At 33.4% G+C, this 12,737-nt stretch overlaps 1 protein-coding gene across 1 annotated transcript in view; it reads right to left on the minus strand.

Annotated features, from left to right (window-relative positions):
* Positions 1 to 12,737, minus strand: part of KIF6 (kinesin family member 6) — a 169,634-nt gene that overhangs the window by 95,745 nt on the left and 61,152 nt on the right. Inside the window, exons 11-13 of the mRNA XM_035563115.2 lie at positions 5,006 to 5,111; positions 4,005 to 4,146; positions 1,797 to 2,009 (exon numbers count right to left, since the gene is read on the minus strand). Of these exons, the coding sequence (XP_035419008.1) occupies positions 1,797 to 2,009; positions 4,005 to 4,146; positions 5,006 to 5,111 (461 nt within the window). The remainder of the gene's footprint in view (positions 1 to 1,796; positions 2,010 to 4,004; positions 4,147 to 5,005; positions 5,112 to 12,737) is intronic.

Below are 12,737 nucleotides of genomic sequence, written 5' to 3' on the forward strand. Positions count from 1 at the left end.
GTTTAAGGCATCCTGGCAAAGCTGTATGGGTTGTATTATTAACAGTTGTTCTACTATTTTTTTTTCCTTTACTATTACATTTTTTACTCTAAAGTATTCCTTGAGCACCATAACACAAACATTAAGAAATAATGTTTTAAGGGATTATCGTTATAACAGCAATACATTACAGAAGTCCTAATGCTGCCAACATTACTGGACTAGACTTGTGGCAGAATGTCAGGCCACTGGAAAGGACAGCAGACATATAAGGCCAGTTACAATAATCTAGAAATAATTTATTATTTATCTGTAGCCCTCACAGAAATATGAGCACAAATTTTAAAAATAAATTAATTGTAGTGAAACTAAGGGAGGGTTTTTATGTCCACATTTTGCATCTTGGTTGTTGAGGACTTTATTGTTTTCATGTCCACACGGAATATCATGGAATATCGGAATCTGACCCAAAGCTGATTGAAAAAAGCCATGGAAAGAAGGGGATAGGTTTATAGTTCCTTTCAGGATGAGAAAGCCATATAATATGCAATCCAATTATATATAAAAAGTCTCATCTCAAAACAAATTACCTTTTCATGACAGAAGTCCATCTAAAACTCATTATCCTAATAGGATAGGAATCAGTTACGTTTACTTATTGATTAGCCAAAGAAAATACTTCATCGTCGTAGAAGGTTCCCTGTGCCAACCATCTGTCCCAAATTATTCTTTTTTCAATGAGCAGTATTTTGTATGTTTACCTAATATATTTTACAAAACAGCTCAAGTAGAGTAAAGAATGAATAACAAAAATTGGCTTTACTAGGAGACCTTTATCAGTTACATACGGATAAATAGCACCCATTTGTTGACAAAGGTATGGCACATGGTAAAACTATATTCTGAGTGTGTTAGCTATCTGAAATGAATGCATTATTTATCAATTCAGCTCTAACTTGTTTGCAAAGGAGTTATTGAACCACTTCACAAATAGTTATTATTTTTAAATACATCAGAACAAGAATTTTGAATTTGTTCTCACTTACCAAGGTCTTGCTGCAGAAAGGTAGCATTTCAATAAAACTATTCACATGCACAAAAATGCAGTTATTTGTCAATTCTGGAACTAAGGCTTCAATTCATTTGATCACGTTAATTTAGTAATAATAGCAATAATCACAGTGGTTTATTAAAAAATTAAATAAAAAACAGATGTCAAAATAGTATAATATAAGTAAAATGTTTAAAGAAAATCACAAAAAGACTTGTGTTTACAATTTGATATAAGAGCTAGAAGCATAATTACTGAAATGTCATGCTATTTGAATATAACATTTCTCTCCTAGGCTGAAAGATTAAAAGATAAAAGTGTTTATTGATGTTTTAGGATACTGTATGATTAATAATGCCTGCACAGAACTTCTTTCAATATCTACTGTTCTGGTTTAGATTTCTTTTTTTTGTTTAAAGTCACTACCTCCAAATCTTTTGGGGAAAAATGTTATATCCTAATATTTTTTATGAGTTATGCTCAAAAAAACTCTTTTCTGAGAACAAATTTACTTGAAGATTTAAAGGCTTGCAACTGAATTTATATTCCATTTTTGGAGGACCATTCAAGAGAGGATTCACATCGGTTTGTTAAAGCCATCAGCACCTTGAGAGGGCTATAAATTTAAATCCCTGAATTTGTAGATACAGAATTAGCACAATACTGCTGGTACTGAAAATAAAACTCTGGTTCTGTTACACATCTGAATAATATGCTGAAGATCATACTGAAATAACCCAATAACTGCTCACTTAATTACACTAACCTGTCTGTCTGGAAAGAAAAGGCAGTCTGTTAACTGAAGAGCTGAGATCTTTTGCCTCTTTCAGTCTAAAACAGTTAGATGGGCTCCACTTTTCTTCCAAGTTTATAGAAAGAGACCGCTCCAAGGCTGCAGAACCAGCAGAGACAGCATTAAGCTGGAAAAGAGCATCTTGTGCTTTCGTTTTTTCTTTTTTTAGCATATTTACTAGAATATCTGCAAGATACATTAAGGAAATCATCAAGGGTTTCTTCTATATAGCAAAAATCTTCTTTGCTTATCCCTAAGTTTTTTTATTCAAGTGGAACAAATCACATATGGAAGCCAATTTGTGAATGTGAATTTAGAGTTGGGCATATTTTTTATAATCATATCCAGGCACCCTAGTTTTTGCAAAACAGCAGAATCATTTCTACTAAGCACTAATAAATTCACACATTGACCACAATTGCTGATCCCATTCAATCAGTGCTTGATAAAAATATTTACAGACAAACAGAAATGAAAACTCCAATAACTTATTGACATTGTGTGACACTCCCTTTTTTACTCTTTAAATTCTTTAAACAAAATTTCCAAAGAAAAGAAAAGAAACCCTTAACTTACAGGTAGATTGGCAAGAGTATGACATTTGTAATCTTTTCACAATAAGGTTTACTAAATAATAAATAACACTACATATTTATTAGAAGTATATTTCATAGAAATACATTTTGCCTAACAGCAGATAAAGGGCTTACAATGAAAATTGTGTTTACATTCAGCCAAAACCACAGGACTTCCTGTGAGATATATATATATATATATATATATATATATATATTTAATATGGTATTCATTCTAATCCTAATTAACCTTCTAAATGAACCACAGAAAATCTAAGTAGTCTTTGGGGAATATTATTAACTAGACTGGGTAGCAATAATAAAACATTTTACAATTCAGTTATGATTGACTAAAAAGCTTCAATACTTCCCATCGCTTTATCACAGCAGTCATGTTATTAAATCTCTAATGATGATGTACTGTCACTTACAGGCTGCATACTGAAAAATAGTTTTTTGTTCAAAGTTTTATACTTTTATATATATCTCTTATGTGGATTTACCCAACGTGCTTCTTCCTTGTACTTCAGCAAACAAAGCCATATATATCTATCAAGTACAGGAGCATTTGATATAGATGCTTAGCTTTTTCTCATTAGCAACTTCATACCAATTAAATCATTTATATCAGGAAGAAATGTTTCTGTACATCCAGAAGCATATCCAGACCTGAAAACCTGTACCAAAATTAAGCAATTTTTTTTTTTTTTTTTTAAAGAAAGGATAATTCAGTATTATGACTAAAATTATTTGAAAGTGCCCCTTGGAATGCAAACATTTTCTGTGACAAAACAAAAATTGAGAAGCTTTCCTGCCACCTCAGTTCAGACTGGTAACATGCCACATGCAAATGAAATAATAATTATCTTTTCACATAAAAAAAAAGAAGATCTGGAATTGCTGTATATGAAGAATACAGCTGAGTTTGCTTTTTTACTTATAACTGTGAAAGAAAGTATGTTACCTATAAATCTATAAGAAAACAAAGCTGTTTTTCAGTTCTCTGCCACTTTCAAATTTTACCCACAGAGTAGCCACAAAGTTAAGGACATGGTGATACTGTGGTCTGCCAACAGCTCTGTCAGCCAGCTAAAAATAACTCCCTACCTTCATCATGCAATGGTGCAGCTACTCCTGTCTGCTGTGGGGCCCTGAAATGGACAAAGCACATCTGAGCAGTTTAACATTTTTACATGCTAAAGGCCTTAGCTTTAATTTAATTTTTAAAGGTGCATGTTTTGTAAGGTAATAAATTTATCTTCTTATAGCATCAGAATTTCCCGTTCTACAAAAAGGTTTAATTTGCTTGAGGAAAGTGTTTTAGGCGTGGCTTTATCCACAGTATTTGGATCTTGGCTGGACCATTCTAAAGATAAGTGGTGCCTGAATCCAGACTTTTGGTTTGGGTCACAATTGAAATAGAAGCAGGTGCAAAGTAGGGGTCCTGCCACATAAAAGTTGGGAACTGAGTAATTGCTTTAACACAATGGGGTCAATAGGGAGAAATTCCTTTCATACAGCCAACTCCTATCTCACACACAGAAAAAAAATATTGTAGCCACATTAGCTGAAACCCAAATATTATTTTTTCCTTCACAAAGGATACTGATCTCATTGTCTCTTTGCTGCAGAAGTTCTTTCAGTTTTTTCAACTCTTCTTTTCCCACTTCTTTGTTAGTGTCTTTTTCTTCAGAGGTGTGTTGTGAGACCATTTTTTTATCAGAAATCTTTGAATGGTTCATTAATTGCTGTCAGAAGAAAGAAACAAACAAAAGGTATGCTCTTGTAACCTTACCTCCAGCTATGTATTTATTCTACTCTGTAACTGTCTAGCTATGGCTGCAAAGGAAAAGGCCTGCCTAGACTCTTGAGAGAACAAACTCATGTCACCAGTTGACTGTCAAGTTATATGCATTGCATCAAGGGTTGGGCAAGTTGTATTAGTTGATCTTCACTACCAAACATACAAATTACTTTACCCTTTCTACACATACACTCAAGTGTTCTCTAGCATTACAGTGCTTTCACCATTAACAATACAACTGAAACCTAATTATTTAAAGACAATAAGGTCAGGAATGTATACACTATTATATCAGAAAACTCTATCCCAAAATACAGACAAAGTATATATTACCTTCTATTGATTTCTCTGTTGTTCCTACTTCAAGTGTGTCTTTCAACAATTTAGAAGGTCTTACAACACTATTACGACAGTTAGTGTAACAGATTCAAGGATATGGTATTTTTACTTTTATTTTTATCTCTTTTGATTTGTCAAAAATAAAGACTCCATAGTGCTCTGAATACCGATGAATGTATCTACCCATTTCCAAATAACTTGTAATGGGTTTATTCAAATAACTTGCAGTCCTCTCTTATAAGTTACCACATGCTGAGATCCTTGCTGGGTTTTCTACACAATTCTGCTGCATTTTTCTAATTAAATTTGAAATTCCTATCAGTCCTCCCTGCATTGCACACTTTGTTTTACCCTTTTCCAATGCCTCTCAACTGTACTGCATTTCTTTTGACTCTTTTCAACTGTAAATGCCTTCAAATAATTTTCAGTCCCAGATGCACTTTCACTATGTTTAAAAGAAATACCTTCACATGAGAGAAGCAGTACTTGATCTTGCGCATGTCTGCACCAACATCCAGAGTGCTTTCAGGATCATTATCTTCCAGAAACATTTCAATTAACTTATCCAACCTGAAAAGACATAACATTTTTAAGGGGGAAAAAAATCACAAACAAGCAGACAACTCTTTAAAGAATTTAAAGATCTTTTGACATTAAGAATTAGAAATTAAGAATTTAAATTAAGAATTTAAAGAATTAAGAATTAGAATTCAATTAAGAATTTAAAGATTTTTTTGACTAATCTTTGTCAAATTCTGATTCACCAAGCTGACTGATATTAGCAGGCTATTTCCTTCAAAGTCTATGCAATTACATCGTACTTTTGTGCCTGATATTAAGACCTGGATTTGATACTGGAGATTCTACAACTGCATATTAAAAAATACTTTCACATTCTAATGCATAGTTTTAGAATTGAAAGCAATGAAGAAGTAATCTTTAGTACTTCTCACTTATTTTATAACCTTCTGTTCTCCTGCCATCTAATAATTAACATGATCTAAAGCCTGTCCTCTCAGAAAACATAGCAGATGAAATTTTAGAGGCTTTGTGCATAGGATTTTTAATATCTATCGTTATTGTCAGAAGATAAAACTATTTATTTTTATGTTACGAGAATCAGCTGATAACATAACTTTCATATATAAAATTGCTTGCTCCAAATACCATGCAGAACAACTAATTTTTTGATGCGGATATTTATATGTTTCTCAAAGACCTACTGCTCTTCTGATTAATGGAACGTAGTCAGCATTTCATTCTCTTATAATTTATACTTATTTAACAAGCACCTGACAACATCTTTGTAAGCAGAAGTAATTCTTATTTCAATAAATCAGTCTTCATAAGAAAATCTGGCACACAGGAACATCCTTCTGCTCTTTCAAAACCAAATTAAAATATCTAGACTGGAAACCGACACAAGTATAATATACTATCCCTCTGAGCTGGATGTCACAGCTGTATGCATACAGTCAGATTTTCTCTTGCATGCTTTCTTATCACCTCCCTGGGTTTTGTGTTCCAGGATGTATGGCAGATTATCCTCAAGAAAAAGGACAGAGGACCTCTAAACCAAAATCAGCCCCTAACCCACTTACTAATATATCTTTCTGGAAAATAGCAAGTGAAAGTTTGAACTCCATCAGCTGGTTTTTGATTAAAGGCCCATGCTTCCCGACAAATGCCATAACCATTAAGGTAATAGGCAAATGGTGGGCAACAATTACAGTCACATGCCTTGTAAATAATAATTCTATGATTTTAACTGTTTATTTAGGTTACTATCCTCAGAAGATGATCTTAGGTGAACCTGAGTGCCGTATCTAAAATAATTGCATCTATTGCCAAATGGTCAGAGAAGAGTAGGAATTCAGAACTATCTCTGTCCCTAGCATTTTTTTGACTAGTTCTGTTCAGCTCCTCCCATAATACTCAAGCCTTCTGAATGTCCCTTAATAGTCATTTATCCTCTTCAGTTACAGGATTGGGAATATTATTGCTATTTGATTATCTTAAGCATTTTGCTGTAACTCCATAACCAAAATTTTAGTCATTATAATATTACAGTACCTAAAGCTGTTTGGGAGATTGCCCTGGTTTTGAAAACTTCTTTTACTAAGACTTGTCGCATTACTATATTGTAGTAACAATTCCCTGTGAGAAGATGAAACTATGAGATGCACGACAAACAGAAAAAAAAACACACCAACAACCATATTCTTTATTTTTAGAAGAAAAATACATGGAAACTAGGAACTGTATGATAGTATAACATAACAGACAGGTTTGGTTATTTTTCTCCTCCAGATTTTACCACGACAAAGTGCCTATACTCAGAACAGGGGAAAAAGAACACAGCAACCCTTGGGTAGTTTCTGATAAATCGTGCTCTCCCATTTTCATCACTTTAGTTAAAGAACAAGAGACAAATACATTTTTTATACCAGTCATTGTATTTGCAAAATTAATGACTTTTGAATTTATGGAACACCCACTGAAGACAATGTGAACTTTACATGTGGAGAGCTTAAAAGAGAGGTTATTTAAAGATAAATATAAGTTACAAAAGCATTATTGGCATTGATCATCTTCTCACATTAAAAGACTACAAAAACTACTGGGCAAAAGATACCAAAATTCTACTTATTGCTACACGATTTTTTTCCTCATGAAGAGTTCAACGAAAAAAAAAAAAGAAAGGAAAAAAAAAGGTCTGTTGTATAAGAGGATATTCATAGACTCTCTACACACACCATGACCAGGAGAACTAACCCTTCATACACGGAGGCAGGCATTTGTTTAATGGGAATAATAAGTAACTGGGAAAAGACAGACATTTGTACTATTAAGAAGAATGCTATAGAGTGATTACACGGACATGGAGAAAGTCAGTATTTGTCACTATCCTAAGCACCATATTGATTTCAGTGAATAACAGGAAACAAAAATATTTTTTATAACTAGACTGTCTAGACTGGCTATATGAAGTCATCTATAAAAATGAGCCTTTAATCTTGAACTACAACGTAGAAAGGAGATATTTTACCCTGACTAAGATTACCTGTTTGCCAGGGACTTAGCCATACTCAGGTTACCATGGATTTAGGCTATGGAAATCAATCAAAAAAATTACACTAACTTCCACCGTTACCATTACCAGAATAACATGGCAGAAAGTTAAAATATTTCAAGAGAAAAAAATAATATATAATTATTGTAAAAAAAAATGCTCTATTTTTGATTGCCAGTCAAGAGTCAAACTTAACTTGTCAAAGTGTAATGAGTTAGACAAGCTGGAGTTATAGATATGACCTTCTATTTCCTGATTCTTATGCTACTTTTAATATGTTTGGCATTTGTGAAAAAACATAACAGCCCAATTCATTTTTTGCTGTCTCAAGGACTACATGGAAGGCAAAACAGGTCTGAGCACCAGAAGACTGAGTCAAGTCTGAAATAGCAGAATGTAAATCAGAAGTTTAAACCAATTAAGTTTCATTGCCAATTGGTGGAAACCGCAGAAACTTCAGTGTATGTTTAGGTACTTTTCTAAAATTTCAACTTTAAGAATTAGAACAAGAACAGACCAGCCTAGTCTGAACACTACAGAAATAAACAAATAAATAAATGAAAAGGGAAAACAAACAAAAAAACACAAAGAAGATCCCCATCCCCATGAATACCAGCAGATGAAATCACGTACATTTAGGTTTCCATGTAAAAATTACAATGAGATATATAAATGACATTAAAAAATACAATGACATATATAAAATATATGAAAACTAGAACACAGAATCATATAAATTAGAGCTGTAAAGGATTTAAGAAATTTATATTGGACATCTACAATTACAACTCCAACGCATTCTTCCTAGTCAAAGCATTACATAGAGTCAGTAGCTATCCTCCTATTAAAAGAAGCAGAGCAAGAAAACCATTTTTTGCAACAAGTAAAGGAAAGCCAAAATGATTTTCGGTTTTCATTCAGTTACCTTCAAAAGATGAAGAGTAACTTTCTCCTTTGCAATAATTATGTACCCAAAGATGGTTACCTAATCTCTGATCCTTAGTTCTTTAACAGATAAATGCATTTTAAACTATTTTTCTACAACCAAAAGCTGTCACAAGAATTTATGTCTGCAAGGATCAAACTTGAAAACCACATAAAGCAACCCAGCCATGAACATCTAGTTGTGCCTAGATGTTCAAGAGGAACAAGAGAGTACGTATCCAGAGAACTCCCTACAAAATCTTGCTTTAGTTGTTCTGGCTCAGCCCGGAGACTATCTACCCTGACCTCTCTTAAGTAGTATGTTCTGTTTCTTGGAAAAGTCATTAATTATAGTTCATTTTCAAAAAGACCTGAGTAACCAGTCCTTAAATGCAGTAATGATGATCTTCTATCATTATGCCAAGGATAGTAGGTTAATATTTGCATGCCCTCTCAAGAAGAAATTAGGAAAAAAGCTGCCCAAAGAAGAGACTTTTCAAAATGGATTTGCAAAAAAGAATGAGCATGCTTGGCAAAGACTATATTACATATTTTAAGCATTTCTATGTTTGTGACCAAGCTGTTCTTCAAAAACATCTTGGGCTGAACATAATGTCCCTATTACACCCACTGCCAAAAGTCAATGAGAAAATGCTTTAGAAAAATCAAAGGTAGTTGTGTATGTAGGTTCTATGACATGGTGAAGGGTTCCAAGGAAATTCATAAACCAGAGGGGTGAAAAAAAAACAACACAGTTTTTAAAGCTTAAAATGAGAAACAGATAGGATCAAGCAGAAAAACCCAACCAACGTAGAAACATACAAAGAAACCATTCCAAGGTAGTATTTATGAACTGTTGTATGCAGTATGAGATTTTTTTTTCCTTCCTTGACTTTATTTATGCAGCCTAGCACTACAGCAGTTCTGTTTTTTTATTGTTCTTATATGAGAGTGACTGCAGAAGAAATGTTTGTTTTGTTTTGTTATTATACTCCTTTATTATCAACATAAAATGCAGTTATTATAACCTCTTAGTAACACAACCTTTAGTGGCAAAAATCAAATCACCCAACTAAAATGAAAATTAACTAAAATTCATCAACTCAAGGACCTAGTAATGAAATAATAATAATAAAAAGCTTAGTAGCAAATACACCTTACTGGAGCAGAAACCCGAATACAGAGAAGGCCTCTAACACCAAGAATTTTGTTTCACACTGGAGAAACCTTTATAGAAAATAATTAGCCCTTAGCCGCCTTACTGCTTAGCTTAGGAAGTTGAAGAGCACCAACATCAACAGGAAAAAAGAAACGATGTAAACAGTTTTTAATTAACTGAAATTCAATAGAAACCTAGTTACGTGCTGAGCTACAAATACAGAAATGAAAATAACTGAACTGCTTACAAGTCACACTTAATTGCTTCAGTGGAAATATGCAGCATATACCTTTATTTCAGAATTTGATATTCAATTTTAAAGTAAGACAGTCAATTTAAGCTATTTCAATGTCAGAAGAGGCTACAATAATCTGATATACAACCACCTAGCCATAGGACACTTTCAGTGAAAGTACTAAACTAATATGAAAACAAACACACAACAACAACAAAAGAAACCTGAAAAGTATGCTTGAGAAATGTTAAAATCTTCGATTCTGCATAGAAACAAATATGAAACCAATAAAGTCTTTCATTTTTTGTAATTAATATTGTTAACAAGCAGGCTGCTGCATTCTTTGTAAGAAGTTACACACCATTAAAGGTTTATTAATATTATTACAGCGGCTAAAGCCAAGTGGGGAAAAAAAAAAGAAAAAGGGAATGCTAGGTTCTGCTCTATTCTATTCTTAGCTTCTGCCTAGCTAAGACAGCAGGCCTAACTTACACTAACAGGAGCAAGAGTGTACCGAAGTCTAGTGCCAGAATCCTGCTGTATCAGGAAGAATAGTTCTTCCAACAGAAACTCCCCGAAGGAGGAAGAATGTGAAAGTATCAAATAAAGACCAATTTTCTGTGAAAAACAACAGTAAACAAATAATGGGGTTTTCTTTCTCAGTGCTCCTCAGAAAAACAAAACAAAAACAAACAAAACAACAACAGCAGAGAAAACGAGTAAAAAAATTCCCACCAGAAAAGAAGTAAATAATTTTCTAAGTCAATGCCAATGGAACAGTATCCCATCATTTATGATATGAATTTAAATCTCATTTTTATATTGAGTTTATATATATTAACATAGTACAAAAAGAAAGGCATTGCAATGCTGATTTAGTTGAGTTTGAATAATAATACCAGGCTCTGAATGAAAACACAAGTCTGTTCTTACAATGATGCTGGGATGAACACTTGGAGAAAATCAGTCATAAACAGTTGGGGTGAAAACTTGTTAAACTAACAGTGGTCTCTGGTTAGTGACGGTGAATCAGTCACAAAGTCTTGGTCTATCATTCCCCTCTTTATAACATTCTTCCTAAGAATGTAAACACATACAGTACTGCAGCTCACAGACAGCTTTTACATTATCAACTTTATTTCTCTTCTGTTACTTTCCACCTTTCAGGAATTCTTTAATGAAGCCTGCTTACCATTTAGACCACAGAAAAATCACAAAAGCTTTCTATACCCAATATTTTAGATTCCATGCAATTTCTCTGATAGCACAACTCCAGATTGGTAAGATGAGCACTCTGCTACTTCAGTTTTACCCGTTCACCAAAAAACAGATTTTCATCTTAAAAAAAAATAAAAAAATAATCCACTTCTGAATCAGTCTTGTGTTTCCATGAAGCAGGATGCAAATTACACAGCTGAAATGCATCAGAAAAGTACTCCTAGCCAACTGAGAGTATGTTTTTAAAGTTTAGAGCTCTCAACAGCATGCAGGATGCACGATCTAAAAACACATATTTGGAAAGACTCATTTTGACCTTGTTTCATGTGCCATGATTCATTTCTGGGAGAGCTTGCCTTTTAACCCTGATCACCAACACTGTATATCATCTATCAAAATTAAGTTCACTTAAAGAACAATTAATTTTGTGTGTCAGCCGTGAACTTTATGACAAGCAAAATGGAAATCCAAGTTTGTGAAAAATAGACTGTTAACAAAGAAGCTACTGAAACACTTGAGATCAGTAGAGAGGTTCCTTCAATTAAAGAAGTTTGCTTACCTAGACTTTTGCAATAGATTTCCTATAAAATCATGTTATGAGGTAATTTGGAGACCTCTAAAAGGATTTTCCTATAGAGGCCAAATGGATAATATGTCTTCTTCATGGCTCCAAAGATGCCATTATTGACAGAATTAGTTGTCTGCACATTATCAAGTCTATACTCGGAGGTATCTATAGCACATATCTCACCAAGTCAGGCAACAAGCTTGAGAACCTGGAAAAAAAGTGCCAGCCCCCAGAAAACAGTGAGAGCACAACTAGGAGACACATACTTTCTGAAAAAAGAATAAGGCATTTTTAGGCCATAGTAGAATAGATCTCCTCCCTCTTGTTCCACCAACATACCCAAACCAAAAGCCACAGACATAGTCAAAATTTGAAGTTCTAAAACACATATGTTATATATTTATAAATATAAAAAGAACAGATGAATAGAACAGGAGAACAGAGCAATATGGCCAACTGAAAAGAGAGCAAAAGCATATTCTTCCCTATTGATGATGAGTAGAAACAGATTTATGAATATTATATGCAGTTTGCTAATACTATAAGCAGCATTTAGGATTTATATGCTGCCTGTTTAGATAACCAACAGGTTGGCTTCCAAAGAGATTACCTAAAATCAATCTGGCAAGGAATTAATCATTTGGATTTTTTTCAATTGTATATAAAGGGCAAAAAATATACAAATAAGGTTTCTAATTTTGTAAAGCAATCAAACAGTATCATACCCACAGACAAATTACTAACATTAAACACTTGCGCTGCAAAGGAAAGAAGCATACATTTCCTATTACAGATATCATTCTCTTATTAAATATACTGGCAAAGACATTTTTGCTACCTCCTATGTAAAGAGATCCTTCTGAATTAGAAGGCTATAATATGGCACATGTAAAGAGTTTCTACACAGTTGAAAATCATTTATTCCAATGATGAAACGCACACAAATCTAAATCTCTGCATGAATAAATCAAGGGGAGATTTGGCAAGAACTGTGAAATGACCAAGACTGTCTCATACAG

This window comes from Cygnus atratus, chromosome 3 (assembly GCF_013377495.2).
Source record: "Cygnus atratus isolate AKBS03 ecotype Queensland, Australia chromosome 3, CAtr_DNAZoo_HiC_assembly, whole genome shotgun sequence".
Taxonomy (NCBI): Eukaryota; Metazoa; Chordata; class Aves; order Anseriformes; family Anatidae; genus Cygnus; species Cygnus atratus.